Source organism: Balaenoptera musculus, chromosome 3 (assembly GCF_009873245.2).
Source record: "Balaenoptera musculus isolate JJ_BM4_2016_0621 chromosome 3, mBalMus1.pri.v3, whole genome shotgun sequence".
In the NCBI taxonomy this organism is placed as follows: domain Eukaryota; kingdom Metazoa; phylum Chordata; class Mammalia; order Artiodactyla; family Balaenopteridae; genus Balaenoptera; species Balaenoptera musculus.
The window spans coordinates 28205623-28222084 of record NC_045787.1 but is presented as its reverse complement, the minus strand read 5'-3'; the positions used below and the strand labels follow the sequence as shown (position 1 = coordinate 28222084).

Genomic DNA, 16462 nt, shown 5'->3' with positions numbered 1-16462 from the left:
AAGAGCCTGACATGATTCAGATGCCTTTCTCTAAAAATAGTGGGACTAAAGCTTGAAATTGCAACTTAAAAAGTTGTATTTCATTCTGATACATGCTACAACATGGATAAACCTTCAAGACATTATACTAAATGAAATAAGCCAGACACAAAAGGACAAATATTGTATGATTCCACTTACATAAGGACCCTAAAACAGACAAATTCATAGAGACAGAAAGTAGAACAGAGGTTAGCAGGGCTGGAGGGATGGGGAATGGGGAGTTATTACTGTATTTAATGGGTACAGCACTTCAGTTTGGGATGATGAAAAAGTTCTGGAGGTGGATGGTGGGATGGTTGCACAGCAGTGTGACTGTACCTAATGCCAGTGAACTCATAAATGGTTGAAAACCACTTAAAATGCTAAATTTTATGTTAGGTATGTTTCTCCACAATAATAAAGAGTATTTCAATTAAATGTGAACTTCAAATATAATCATTGTTCTCCATTAATGAAATATTTATATTTGTTAAAGATTATAGAGATATGAAGTTTAGAAATTAATAGCTTAGGCATAGAAAAATTCTTTTTTTAAAAATAAAGCCCTATTTGTTTTTTTCTGGGTTTTTAAATTTATTTGTTTATTTGTTTATTTTTGGCTGCGTTGGGTCTGGGTCCTCGTTGCTGCACATGGGCTTTCTCTAGTTGCCGTGAGCGGGGGCTACTCTTCGTTGTGGTGCGTGGGCTTCTCACTATAGCATTTTCTCTTGTTGCGGAGCAAGGGCTCTAGAGCGCAGGCTCAGTAGTTGTGCCGCACGGGCTTAGTTGCTCCGCGGCATGTGGGATCTTCCCGGACCAGGGTTCGAACCCGTATGCCCTGCACTGGCAGTCAGATTCTTAACCACTGCACCACCAGGGAAGGCCTACATAGAAAAATTCTAACATCAGAATTATTGAAATGGCATTGGCTCCTCTGGTGAAGTAAATGATTAACAACTTATATATTGTCCAAAACTTCATGTTGCAATTACTGAATTAATATTCTATTATCTGAATATCAATTATTTTATTAAGGAGCAGTCTTAACAAAAGTCAGTTCATGTAAGTAGGCTGATACCAAGAATATCCCTGTGCTTAAGAAAGAAATATATATTGATAACATCTTATTTTGGGAAGTACATAGAATAATGTGAGTTTATCTCGATTGTTAGTAGTGTAGACTAAAAACATCTTAACATATACGTGTAATCATTGTATTCAGCTGCAAGTAAAAGACACTTACAATTTCAAAGTAAAAGACCCCTTCAAAGTTTATGGGATCAATACCTCTGGAACTTTAAAATTTTTTGTATTTTTTCATTAAAATAAAAATGGTTTCATATAACCAATATATTCTCAATATTAATTTTCACGAAGCAGGATTTATAGAGTAATAAAAGGCAGACTATATATGAGTCTGTGAAATATTATATTAGTTAAACTCAATACACACAGGAGGTCCTCAACTTACTAATAAGTTGTGCTCTGTAAGGGGATTTTTAGGTCACCTATTTGACATAGAAATAATACTTCTAGGACAGCTGGTTACCATCTGATTCCTTTCATGCTGGTCCCCAGCCAGCGCTACTGGGACTATCTCCACGACCTCTCCCAACAGAAGCATTCACGGAACTGGGATTTGAGGAATCTTTTTCCCACAGTCTTCTTTCCAGGCTCTCCCAGGTTGGTGTCATGGGGATCTCTGGCATTCTCTGACTGGCAGCCGCATGACCCTCTGCCGTCGTTGTCACATGGTGTCCTCCCTGTGTGTCTCCTCTCTACTTCTTATAAGGACACCAGTCATATTTAATTAAGGTCCCATCCTACACGAGTATGACCTTATCTTAACTAATCTATCAGTAATGACTATTTCCAAATAAGGTTACACTCTGAGGTATGGGGGATTAGAACTTTAACATATCTTTCTGGGGGGACACGATTCAACCCATATATAAGCATCTATATATTGCCTTTTAGACACTTAAAATTTCAAAGTATTAATAAAAGCTCCCTTAAAAGTTTATGATACCAATACCTCTAGAACTTTAATTTTATGTACTCAGTTTTTACATTCAGTTTGAGCTCTTCCTGGTTCTTGGTATGATGCATGAGTTGTTATTGAAGTCTGCACATTTGCGGATTATGTTGCAAGACTCTGAATCTTGCATGAACCTTCTGTTCTAGCTGTTTTTTTCTGACGTTGCTCAGGCAAGGGAAAGAGAAGGGGCCATCGTGTTACTGGCAGGTGTGGACAGAAGTCCTCACGTGGCCTTCCTCACAACCTGAGGGGAGGGCATCCTTGTTACTGTAGGAGAAGGTAGCAGTTCTGGCACTCCACATGGTCTCCACTGCAGTGCGGGTGGCCTTGTGACCACTGGGCGATGGTGAAAGTCCTGACCCCCCCTAGGCTCCTCTAACACCGCCCCAGTAGGGAGGGGAGGAGTGGCCAGTACTGCCAGGTGGGGGTGGAAGTCCATGCTTCCTACTTGGCCTCTGGGACACCACCCTCGTGGTGTCCCAGAGGTCCCTCGTTACAGCCTTGTGAGGGTGGAAGACAGGCTCTCTACTTGGCCTTTGCTGGCACGGGTGGGAATGGGGCTACATTTTTGTGTGTGTGTGTGGTATTTGGGGAAGAGTGGTTATTGTCTAAAAGTTTTCCATCTTGCTAGGTTGCTCCTTAACTGGTTCTTTGACTAGAAAGAGCAGGCTTCTGTTGGGGCTATTTTTGTCTACACCATTGGCATGTCTGTTGCCAGAATATTCAGTTCCAATCTGGGATGTGTGAGGACAAGGAGAACCCAGGAAGCTCACCACTGTGTCCTGAGGTCCCCAGCCAGTCTCACTTTTTCTGTCCATCTTCAGAGTCTTCTTGTTTGTTTCACACACAATGTTCAGGGCTTTTCATTGTACTTAGTGGGAAGAATAGGGAAAAACACATTCTACTCCATTTTCCCAGAGCGGAATGGGATTTGCATTTACGTTTTAATTTGGAATTATGAGTCTTTATTTGTTTAGGGAAATCAATCTGTACTTTTTTTCCCTCTGAATTATCTTGTGTTATGTTTTTATATTTAAATCCACTATATTTATCTTCTGTAATTTAACCTATTTTTTTTACCATTATAATGCATTGTATCACCTTTCCTTTTTAACCTTTTTATAGATTACCTTCCTCACAGTTTTATTCTTATAATTTCTGAACTTTTGAATTTATATTAATCTGAAAAGTATTTTTAAACATTTACTCTTGAATTCATTTCAATTTTTAGTCTTATTTATTTTCTTTTCTCAATCTTGTACCCTTATAGTTTTATCTTCAAACTGTCCTCATCATTATGTTATTTCATTTAGTAGTTTTTATATGGCAGTGCATCAGAAATATAGCTCTTGGGGTGAGAGCTGTGGAGAAAGCTCCTATCAAGTCCAGGGGTGATGGGATGGTTTACCCATCTTCTTTTTGACCCTGAATATCACGTGGCTTTCATTCTTTTCACTGTGGGTTCTCAAGAAGATCTCAGTCTGGGTAATATTAGAGGTCAAAACTTTAAGTGGAGTGACTTATCCTTGTCCTTGCAGAGATGCTTTCACTGAGATCTGTTGTGACGTCATTCCCTTCAGCTTCCAGGAAAGGACATCACAAGAGATAGGTCTCTGAAGCCAGATGCCAGAATGCTGAGGTCATTCTCCACCAGACCTACTACACTACTCATTATACCTTAGGTGGGGCCACATGAGAAAATCATTAGTCTAAACTGAGGACCAAGAAAAGTTTTGTATTTTGTAAAGAACTAGAATGGAAAACAGAAATCATAGGACAAACTGTGTTGCCCTTTTTGCTTTGGCCACCTGGAAGCTCAGATAAAATTTGCAGCTCAGTTGCAGTATCTGGCAAATCTACTGGTACCGATATAACTGTGTTTTCATGTATTCCTTGTTTTTAACTTTCTACTTTATTTGAATTTTCTTTTTCTTCTTTTTTTCTTGGTCGCACCATGCAGCTTGCAGGATCTCAGTTCCCCAGTCAGGGATTGAACCCAGGCCATGGCAGTGAAAGCCTGGAACCCTAACCACTAGGCCACAAGGGAACTCCCATCCTTTGTTCTTATTTTGGCATATTCTTAATCTTTTTTGTATTGTTAAATGTTTCCTTACAAATAGGTTGACTCCTTTTAGAAAGAAGGTGTAATGAAAATTGATTTAATGATTAGTAAAATAATCTTTAAGTAATTCCTATCTTCTAGGAAGTTCCTAGTGTTTCAAATAAATTATCATAGCTGTCTTTGTCAATTATAGAGAAGTTAGACACAAAGTTTAAATGTTAAAAGACATAAATACACCTTAAATCAGGCTAGTCATTGGGTGAATTAAGTCTGTAATCAAGGTATCCTGGACCCCACGTCTTAGTCTTCATTTCACAAAACATTGTTATCTCTCTTTACTTATCAACTTAGTGCCTACATCACAATCTTACCCTTTTCTCGTTTGCTGTGGTGTCTCTATTGTATTAACTATTGTAGTAAAAAACAACACTTACTTATCTGTCAACATTCGATAGTCCGCCACTTTAGTGGACAAATCAAGGATTTGATCCAAAATTTCTGCACATATTGAATAATGCTTTTTGTAATGAGCTTGAACCCTTTCCACGGCAATCTGCTCATGAATTTCCTTAACTCTGAGGGCATGTTCTTCAAAATCAATCTTGGCTTGTCTGGCCAAAGCCTAAGAAGCAAAGACATATTTTTATGTCACTGTAATTGGGCAATGATTCAAGTAGAAATAATGTCATCATTTCAATAGACAAAAAAAAATCTCTAAATAGAATGAAACTTCCTTTTACATCAGGAAAAAATAAATCATGAGAGAGCACTTTCTCCTTAATACATTAAGTACTGAGTGTGATGGCAAAGACAATATCGGAAATATCCCACCCTTAGCTTATATTATCAGCAAAACCCAGTACAGAGAAAAGTGTGCTATGTGGATTAATGATAAATTGGATCTGAAGTGTTTAAAAAGAAGTCCTGAGTTCATGGACTGCAAATAGAGTTGGGGATCACAGAGAAACAGGCAAGCATAGCTGGCTCCTTTGTACCCATCTCAGGAGCCTTAACCTGACACATCTGCTCTGGCCAATGCCCTATGTCTTTTAGTGGGAGACTTCTAGGATACTGATTTATACTTAGAAAATATTTTGGAAATTCCCTGATTATACTGGCTTGAGAATGTAACACATTTGCCAACAAATGTTAAATGTGTTTAGACAACAAAACCTTCTGCTGTTACAGCCTTAATAAATAGATAAAATTCATTCATAGAGACATGTATTTCTGCAGAAAGTAAGAAAATACTTAAATAGTTTGGCATTACCCTCTGTCTGCTTTGCACTATTATTTTGTTTAGGGAACCCACTCTTCACACTAAGTACAAAGGTCAAACTTGGCATGACCAAATGTTGCTTTTCAAACAGTTATACCAACTCCTTGAGAAATTCTATCCTGTGCTAACGTGCTCCAGAAACAAGAGCTGCCTCCTGAAACTTAACCCAACAAGTGTACGATGGCGGTAAACATGGGTCTGGCGGAGCTGTGCTCGAATTCAAGCCTCAGCTTGTACAGGTGTCAAGTACTAGCTGCGGGACCTTGGCCAAATCGGAGCTTCCCTATGTCTCCACTTCCTCTCTGTGAAGCGGGGATGGTCAAAGACTTGGCATGAACAGAAATTAACTGTCAGAGCAAATACCTATGATACTATTCACAAGTAACTAAATGCGTGACGATGGGCTGCTACTGTCCACTGAACCAAATGGAAGCTTCATTTGGTTTGTTATTGTTGTTTTATTTTGTTAGTTTGCTTTATTTTTGTTGGGGAAGAAGTTGGTCTGGGTGACCTCTGAGGTCGATTCTGTACATTTGGCACGTTCAGGAATGACACCAGAACTTGTTATTGTTGTATTGTTTTGTAGGCCCTGTTTTCACGGGGGAAGCATCCAGTTTAAGTACAGAGCCCTGTGGCATGCTTCATGAAGTGTGAAGAGTTCAGAGGGAAGAGGAATCTGAGAGAGTAGGCGCAGCCAGATGAGAAATTACGAAGCGAGCCAGCGAAATGGGTTGCGAGGCTGGTTTACTACTGAGTGCCTGGAAAGCATGTGGAAATATTTAAGATGCCACGGAACCAAAACCTTGACGGGAGCCCAGGAACACCCCCTGCAGGAATGGAGCGGCTTTCTCCCAGTGTTCTCTCCCTCCCTCCCTGCTCCCTCTCTCCTTCCAGGCCTTTCTTCCTTCTTTTTAGCCATGGAGTCTGCTATTTCTACCCTCTCCCCATCCCCCATGCTAAACCCACCACAATTTCCAGTCCCATTACAGCAAAGTGGCTTGTAGCCCTAAATAAAGAAAGAAGGAAAAGGAAAAAGAAGTCCGTGGGAGCTAGTAACTCTCAGCGGTGATGAGCCTGGACTTTAGACTCTGAGAACTGCTGTGCTAGGGCCACACCACCAAGCTGTGCTAGGGCCACACCACCAAGCTGTGCAACTTTGAGCTCTCTAAGTTCCAGCTTCCTGACGGATGAAATGTACACAAGAACAGTATCCACTGCCAAATGGTGCTGTGAGAATTATAATGCGTATAATGAACGTAGCTCAATGCTGGACTCAGAGTGAATGCTCACAAGTGTTAAATGCTATTGCAATGAATTACTGTGAATAATAGCAGGTGGCACTGAAATTTGAAAGCGGCAACCGTTTTAATTAATATAGAATAGATGCCCATTTGCCTTCAAAAGAGAGATCAGCAGATTTAACCTAAAAACCAAACCAAACAAACAAAAACTCCTGATGGTGAAAAACATGAAGTTCTCTTTCCCTTTCTCCCTTTCCTCCTCCCTCCTTACTTAGCAGGAACCAGCCACTCCTGCTGGAGGACGTGATGCATTCAAACTGTGAAATCAGGCCATCTCAGAGGGAGGGGTGCCTGGTAAGCAGATACCTCAGCTTTGGGAAAAGGTAATTGTGTAATGTTTTTTCAGGGGCTTCAGAGCCTCCCAATTCTGGCCTCTGAGGCTCTAGCAGACCGAGTGTCCCGATCCTCTAAAGTGAGTCCAAGCCCAGGTAAGGAAAGAACAGGTCCTGCTTCTCATCACAGTGAGACCAGTCCTGCTCTGAGACCGGTGCTTTACTATTTTGCACTGAATTAACTGGGCTTGTGAAGCAAACAGGCACTTATTTCTAATGTAAGCAAATGCCACTCAATCCATTCAAGTTTACTCTTGTCAAAAAAGAGAGATGAAACAATTATCCAGATAATTCGGCTAGTAAAGACACTTGAGAGCATGCAGGTCAAATTCATGGGGTACGGCTCCCCGCTCTACTCCTGACGTTTTGGCTATGTCTGTTCTACAAAGGCAAAAGCACCATTTTCCTGACTCTGGAGAATACTGTACTTTCCAAATGACATTTCTCAAAATTGCATACTTTTGGCAAAAAATGTGTTTCACTTTCATGGAATATCACAGTGGAAACCATGATGCTGATAAATAAAGCATTGCCTTCCTATTTTCAGTAAGGTTTTCTCTTCTGCTCAGCCTGGTTTTATGAATATTTTATGGCAGTAAAGACAGGCTATCTAAAATGCCACTCACATGAGCTTTATATTTCTTCAATCAAATCTGGCTTAACAGACTGAATAAATCTGAAACCACCCCAAGAGGAAAAAGACAAGAAGTGATTCATATAAATCCCCTGATAAAATAAATCTATTTTGGTTATTAGAACTGTACATACAAAGATAAGGAAAATGTTAATATCTCAAATAACTAAAAGATTAGATAATTTGATTTTCAGAGTTATAAAGGGCCTAGACACAATGATACCATGGTGGCCAAGAGCACACCTGGCACCCAAATCTTGGCTTCTGTAACCATTCTCAGCTACAGTGAACCAGGGTACCCTAGAAAAGTGGCTTGTTCTAGTTCTGAGGAAGGAATAGTACAGTATGGGCCTGGGAAATCTTGTTTTACCAGAAAGCAAGGAATTGCTTATTAAAGACTAATGGTGTCTTATAAAAAGGAGGCAGCTTGAAAGTGCTCTCACTGCCTGAAAATAGCATTCACTTAGAATAATGAACACCAATAACATTCCAGTCAACTTAGTGGACTTTAAAGAAAAAGAAAGTCCTTTATGCGTCTAGAAAACAGGAGTAATGACTCACGGAAACAAAATTTAGATTATCATTCATTTTTTTTTGACAGCACACTTTATACCTGAAGAAAATGGAATAATGTATTTAAGATATTCAAGGAAAGAAAATGTGAACTAAGGATTTTATATACAGCAAAACTGACGAGTATAAAAGGCACATACTGTTATCAATATGCAAGCGCTCAGGGAATACTGTTCCCGTGAGCTGTTCTTGAGGAATCTACTAGAGAGCTGCAGACAACAGAAATGACCAGAGAGATGTGGACATAAGGACTGAGGGTGAGAATAAAATATTTGTAGAATCAAGACTAAAGGGAGAGTATAGTATGTAGATGCTATGTGTGCCGTCAGGGGAGATAATAGAGAGATCATACAAAAAATTGACTCATTAAATGATTGGCATCTAAACGCAGCCTTGTTTACCTTGACTTGGTAGGAAGGATCAAAAGTAACTTTAGGAGGGTTTTTAAGGGATATATTGTTTACCGCTTCTCGATCGAGAGCATCCTGGAAGTCTTTAAGCCGTCTTTCCTCATATTGTTTTTCTCTGAAAATTCTGTTTTGCCGTAAAACTTCCTTTTCGTGCCGAACATGCATGAGCTGCACGGCGATCCTGCGCTCCTGCTGGGACTGTCGCATCAGCCGGTTGATGAGCTGCTCCTCCCGATAAGCCTCCTGGAAACACCATTGCGAGAGCCAATCATTTGTCAAGGTGATGTCCACATTTCCCACTGGGCTGAGAAGCCTACACATAAACCATGTGTAAAAGGCATAGTATTCACCTGCAGAATTGATATTCTGCTATTTGATTTAAATTTGAACATGGCAAAAATCGAGTTATAAAAATGAAAATTTCCACCGACAGTTGTATAATTTTGGTATCTGGAAACACATGGTTTTGCAACTCCTTTTTCTAAATGAATTATTACTTCCTTTAAAATCGGATCAAAAATAGATTAGGTAATTTTTTTCAAGGTTTTATAAACAAAGGGTGTAATTCTCCATTTATAAGCATGTTTTCAGAAACTTGGAATCGTGCTATATGCACTCAACATAAATACTAGTTGTAAAAACAAATGCAGACATTGTCTGGCTGAGGACGGCAGATCTGCTTAGTTCCCAGGGGGGCAATCTCAATTCCTACATGATAGATTGGGCAGATTGGAGAAGAGGCTAAGGGGAAATGATCTACAGTTTATCTTAGAAAATCTGAGTGGTTGTAACCTGAGAGAGAAACTAGATGCACTCTCTTGGCTCCCTTGGCTATTTTAAGAGAACCGAAGGAGAACCAGAGACCAGTGGAAGAAGCATCAAACTGGGAATCAGAGGCCCTTGCCAGTGCAGCCCCAGCTGTACCATTAACTGGCTTGCAGTCTCGGGCAAGTAACTTGGATTTTCCGGGCCTATTTCTTGACAGGGGAAATGAAGGGTTTGGGTAGAAGATGATCTCCAAGGCATCTTCAAGCTCTCTCACTCTGTCTAAACAGAGACACCATGTGGAAGGAGGCGGTAATTAAAGTTCTCCAGAGAGAAGACTTAGGAGAACATCTAACTAAACATTGGGATTGTCCATTTAACACTCAACAATCGAATTGTTCAGGAAGAAAATCTGGCATCACTAGTGACACTGTTTCAGATTGTGGGAGAAGTACTATATATATGTTCAGAATCAAGATACAAATAACAATAACACTCTGTGGAAAATACCAAAACTTGAACTTGGGGATTATATAGAAGTGTAGATTAAATAAAATTCAACTGAAAATAAATATGAAATTTTTTCTGTTATTAATATATCAGATAAGAATAAAATCATGAACAACTTTGAAACATATGTCTCATCTAGTTACAACATTCTAGAAGCTTTAATGTTAATCATTTGTTTCTTTTGAGGTCCAATAGTGGAGGTGAGGCAGAATGTAAAAACGGCCACAGATTCTTCAGTTTTCTTCATCCACAGCCTCCAATGCTATCCTGCAGATATTCCCATCAAAAAGTAGAATCTATTTCTTCACTCCTTAAATATGGGGTATGGGGTGACCTCTGACTTGAACTCACCAATGGGACATTAGCAAAAATAAAACAAAACAAAACACTTGCGGTCTGACTTTCTTAATTCTCTTGTGACCCTTGCCACTGTCACCACAGTTTCTGCTCAGCTAGAAAATGAGAAACCATAGGGAAAGAGACACCAGCCTTCTCAGCTGGAACTAATGAAACTCTTCCAGGTCAGCCAGCCTCAGCCAACCCACCAGCCGACCAAAGACATCTGAGAGAAGCCAGGTAAGACCAGCAAAAGGCATACATCTGAGCCCAGACCAAACTGCCTACCACATTTTGGGGGTGGTTTGGGATACATAAAGCATAGTCACAGCCATATTTTTTAAAAGTAAAGCCTTAATTTATTATTCCAAGTGAATTCTATATTGAATTTGGAATATATTCTATATTTGTCTGTGTCTACATGGCAAGGCAATTTGGTTGTTGAGATGAGAGCTGGTCATTCTGACCCTGATGAAGAACTGGGTTGGTCAGATATGCCTTGGTTATTGCTTAGATGACAACACATTATGATTAAAAAGGAAAAGAAAAGAAATTACTGTTGAATGGCTGAGTCAATGCTATGTATATGAAGCTTCAGTATGAAGAACCATCAAGTGTATTAAGACCTGCAACCAAAAGTTGAGTGGAAAATATTCTTATTTTGTTCCATTGTACAAGTAGTTCATGTTTTAGAAATATACTTTTTCCCAAAGTTTCATTACAATTTGGGACACATTTTCTCATAGAAAAATATGTTACGGTTAAGTGCTTAGGGCAGCCTACAGATGTCTGTTTAACCCTTAACATCGATGAAATAGTCTACATCTGCAATGAATAAAATAGAAAATAAGAGAAGTCACATTTCTCTTTTCAGTATATTTAATCATATTTGGGTAAGACTTATAGATACACAATCCAAAACATGCTCAGTTTGATTGCCAAGACCTCTGCCTTTCCCATGAGTTGGAGCTAGGAGCTTACTCTGGTGCATACCATTGCTTTAATTCTCCAAAGATGCCCAAGTGGCTCTCCTGGAGGAATGGGGCATGGCAGGAAAGACGTGGAAGCTAAGTATTCAAAGGTCTTTTAGTTAAGAGATGGGGGGACTGTCTGGTGTTCAAATGCCAGTTCCAAGGAAATAATCCAGAAAAGGTTCTGGGAAGGTAGAGTTAGTTGCGCTGGAATGAATCCCAAGAACAGGCTAAGATGCTGGCCAAATGATCACACTACCAGTTGGGAGCCATATAGAGTTCACGGTCTGAAAGTCCCACTTAAATGCTTATGAAGTACTTAAATTCAACAAGTCCTAAACTAAACTCACTAACTCCCCCTTAGACCTGGTCCTCCCCCAGTATTTTCCCATCTCCATTGATGACACTATAAACCTATGACTCGGTGACCTAAAATGTTAAGGTCATTCTAAGTCCATTCCTCTTGTCACCCTAATACAATTCTTGAAGAAGTAGTCTATTTTGCCTCCTATGTATGGTTTTAAATCACTGTCTACTCCATTCGGTACCTATTGGCACTGCCCATTGACACCCCATAGTGGACAACATCAGCCCCTCCTTACCTTGCCTTCCCCCCAATCCCTCTCCAGAATCTATCCTCTAAAAAAGTTAAAGTGATCCTTCTAACCTTAAGTCTCATCATTTCATTCACATAATGACACCTCTTTATGGATAACTAGGCAAGATAGCAACCTGAGCACAGATCTCTGCCTCTCTCTTTATAAGCCCAACTAAAACAAGGGTCTGTAAACTCCAGGGGGAGATTGCAACAACTTGGAGGCTAGAGCAGATATTATGAGGCATTTCTGATAGATTCACTGCAAATGGAGCGAAATAAAAGTATCCAGGGCTGACACAAGATTCATGTCACGCTCCCGAAAAGCAGCAGATACTTGAGGGAAGCAGAGGAAATGCTAACCCTGACAAGTACCATTTTCTCTTTGGAGGAGAGTAGGATGGATGGGAAGGCAGACCATGGTGCACATTCCACCAGTGTGGAGCAGGGGCACTTGGGTCAGCGGCACAGGCAGGTGGGGACACTTAATGGGAAGGAAGCAGTGGGAGCGGAGGTCCCTTGCTGCATGAACCAGCCTGGTTCTAGAAGTAGCAGCTTCCCCAAACACAGAGAAGAAGCAGCACAGAGATGAGCTCCCTTGGTGGAAATATCATTAGTTAGAGCACCGACGTCCTTCAATGTCTCTTAGGTTGCTGGATCCCTGAACAGATCTCCAGCTAGAGCCTTAAAAAATCAACACTAAGAGCATCCTGGTTGAAAGTGAGGAAAGCTAGAAAGAATTCATTCACCCCACTTTCTAGGTAAATATTAATCATGGATTATAAGCAGAAAAATAGAAAGAAAAAACCTAGCAGCCAACACACAACTGTTTTGTAAAATAAATGAAAGTGTGTTCAAAATCCTATTGCTAGTTAATGAAACTTGAAATAGGTAGTTATTTTAAAATCTACTTTTTAATCATCTAATTTTCATAATTTGTAATTCTTTTAATTAAAAGAGTGACTATCAAGCTGACTGAGTAAAAATATATGTGAATCTGAAGTAAGAAATAACCTTTTAGCACAAAGAGATGGCAGTTATTCTCTGAATTTTTCACTAGGAAAGGAGTGACCACATGGATAAACAGTTTCACTTCTTCATACTTACATGAAGCTTGGATTTCCCTTCAGTTAACAGAACCACTGAGCAGACCAGATGTAGTCAGGTGAATAAAAGAAGTATCTTCAAATGGTCTTTCACATTTCAGACATACAGATTTGTCCTATTTACATTAACAACTCAAATCACCTTCCTCCCCAAGTGCGTTCCTCCTACCATCTTCTGTATCACAGCAAATGATTCCTCCATCCACTCAGCTGCCCAAGCCAGACACTGGGCCCCTCATCCCACGTTTTCACTCCCCCATATCTAATGAATCAGTAAGTCCCATTGATTTTACTTCTAAAATAGCTCCTGAAGCCACTTCTCTCCATCACTACTGCCACTTCCCTAAATTTAAATGGGGATAGTTTCTTACCTGGATTACAGCAACAGCTATAACTTGGTTAGCCCTCCTGTAATCTATTCTTAAAACTAAAGCCAGAGCGATCTTCCTATAAAGCAAATCTAGCCTTGTCACTCTTGTTCCCCTTTGCACTCAGGATAAAATCTGCTATTTGCCTCTTTATATCTTACAAGGCCCATTATGATTTGACCTCTGGTGACTCCTGCCTGATGACATTTAGTTTGCTAAAAGCCCTGAGCCTTTCTATACGATATTCTCTCTGGAGACACAGTTTGCCTTCCACCATTTTGGCTTCTGCTGGAAACTAACCCCCATCCCCACCCCCTAAAATCACCCCTACCTTCAATTAGCTAACTCCGACCCTTCCTCATGCTTCTGTGCTATCCCCCTCCAGAAATCATCTCTGAACCAGGCCAGGGCTGGACTTCCCTCCCATGTGTTGCCTGTCCCTCCCATCACCCTCATGGCACCTCCACATTCCAATGTAGTTGCTTGTTTACAGATCATCTCCCAAACAGCAAGGTCTGTGAGAGCAGATTTCCCATTATTCTTGTTCACTGTTGTATCCCGGGACTAGGACAGGTCCCCAGAGCACAGAGGAGGTTCAGTAAATATGTGTTCAACATAAGAGTTGATCAGTGATTCTCAATCTATAGCTGCATCAAATCACCTAGAGGGTCTGTTAACACGGATGATGGGACCTAATTATTCACATTCCTAAAAGTTTCCTGCTGATGCTCATGTTGTTGGTCCAAGAACCACACTTTGAGAACCACTGGATTAGATCAAACTGAGAGGACTAACTAATTTTCCATGTTTTCATTTAAAAATTCCCTTTTTGATAATATCAACTGATACAGAAAAAACATTTGAAACAATTCAGTATCTTTCCATTATAAAAATTCTCAACAAATTAGGTATAGAAGGAATGTAACTCAATATAATAAAGGTCATATATGATAAGCTCACAGTTAACATCATACTTAAAGGTATGATGCTAAAAGCTTTTAGATTTTCACCATTCCTCTAAGATTAAAAATAAGACAAGGATGCCCACTCTCACCACTTCTATTGGTACTGGAATTCCTAACCAGAGAAACTGGCAAGAAAGAGAAAGAAAAGGCATCCAAATCAGAAAGGAAGAGGTAAAACATCTCTGTTTGCAGAGGACATGATCTTATATATAGAAAACTCTAAAGACTGACTAAAAGAAAATGTTAGAACCAAAAAACAAATTCAGTAGTTTCAGTATACAAAATAAACATATAAAAATCATTTGCATTCCTACACACTAACAATGAACTATCTGAAATGAAATTAAGAAAACAATCCCATTTACAATAGCATCAAAAATAATAAAATATTTAAGAATAAATTCAACCAAGGAGGCAAAAGATCCACACTGAAAACTATAAAACATTAATTAAAAGAATTGAAGAAGACACAAATAAATGGAAAAGATATCCCATGTTCCTGGATTGGAAGATTTAATAATGTTAAAATGTCCATAATGCCTAAAGTGATCTACAGATTCAATGCAATTCCTATCAAAATTCCAATGGCATTTTTTACAGAAATAGAAAAACAATACTAAAATTCATATGGAGCCACAAAAGACTCCAAACAGCCAAAGCAATCTTGAGTAAGAAGAACAGAACTGTAGGCATCACACTTCCTGATTTCAGAATATATTACAGAGATGCAGTATTCAAAACAGTATGGTACTGACATAAAAACAGACATATAGACCAGTGAAAGAGAAGAAAGAGCCCAGAAATAAATCCACATATGTACAGTCAATTGATCTTCAATAAGGGTGCCAAGGCTATACAATGGGGAAAGGACAGTCTCTACAACAAATGGTGCTGGGATAACTGGATATCCACATGCAGGAGAATGATACTGTACCCTTATCTCACACCATTTATAAAAATCAATTCAAAATGGATTAGAGACTTACACATAAGACCTAAAACTATAAAACTATTAGAAGTAAATATAGGGAAAAATATTTCTTGACAGTAGTCTAGGCAATTATTTTTTTAACATGACCCCAAAAGTACAGGCAACAAAAGTAAAAATAGACAAGTGGGATTTGATCTAGCTAAAAATTCTGCACAGAAAAGGAGACAATTGAAAGATTGAAGAGGCAACCTACAAAATGGGGGAAATTACTATTTGCAAACCATACATTTTGGTTAATATCCAAAATATGTAAGGAACTCAAATAACTCAATAGCCAAAAACCAAATAACCCAATTTAAAAATTGGGCAAAGGACCTGAACAGACATTTCTCAAAAGAAGACAAATGGCCAACAGGTATTTGAAAAGATGATCAACGTTACTAATCATCAGAGAAATGCAAATCAAAACAGAATAAGATATCACCTCGTATCTGTTAGAATGGCTATTATCAAAAAATATAAAATAAAAGCAAGAGATAACAAGTGTTGGCAAGAATGTGGTGAAAAGGGAACCCTTGTAAACTGTTGGTGGGAATGTAAATTGGTACAGCCACTATGGAAAACAGTATAGTGTTTACTTGAAAAATTAGAAATAGAACTACCATATGACCCAGAAATCCTACTTCCGGGTACATATCCAAAGGAAATGAAATCAGTATCTCAGAGAGATGTTTACACCCCCATGTTCACTGCAGCGCTATTCACAATGGCCATGATATAGAAACAACCTAAGTGTCCATTGATGGATGAATGGATAAAGAAAATGTGAGACACAAACATACATACATATGTGTGTGTATATATATGGAATACTGTCAGCCTTAAACAAGAAGAAAATCCTGTCAGTCTGTCAGTTGTGACAACATGTTTGAACTTGGAGGACATTATGTTAAGTGAAATAAGCCAGACATAGAAAGACAAATACTGCATGATCTCACTTAAATGTGGAATCTAAAAAAGTTGAACTTATGAAAATAGATCTTAAGTATTCTCACCAAATACACACACAAAAATGGTAACTATTTTTTTTTTTTTTGGTGGGGTGATGGGTGTGTTAATTAGTTTGATTATGGTAATCATTTCACAATGTATACATATGTCAAAACATCACATTATACATCTTAAATATATACAATTTTTATTTGTCAATTATACCTAATAAAACTGTGACAAAAAGTTCCCTTTTACCTCTAAATGTAACAATA

General features: G+C 39.0%; 1 protein-coding gene across 1 annotated transcript in view; it reads right to left on the bottom strand.

Annotated features, from left to right (window-relative positions):
* The window catches only part of SPEF2 (sperm flagellar 2), a 176676-nt gene that overhangs the window by 131138 nt on the left and 29076 nt on the right, over nucleotides 1-16462 (bottom strand). The window contains exons 7-8 of the mRNA XM_036847598.1: nucleotides 8705-8893; nucleotides 4556-4743 (exon numbers count right to left, since the gene is read on the bottom strand). Of these exons, the coding sequence (XP_036703493.1) occupies nucleotides 4556-4743; nucleotides 8705-8893 (377 nt within the window). The remainder of the gene's footprint in view (nucleotides 1-4555; nucleotides 4744-8704; nucleotides 8894-16462) is intronic.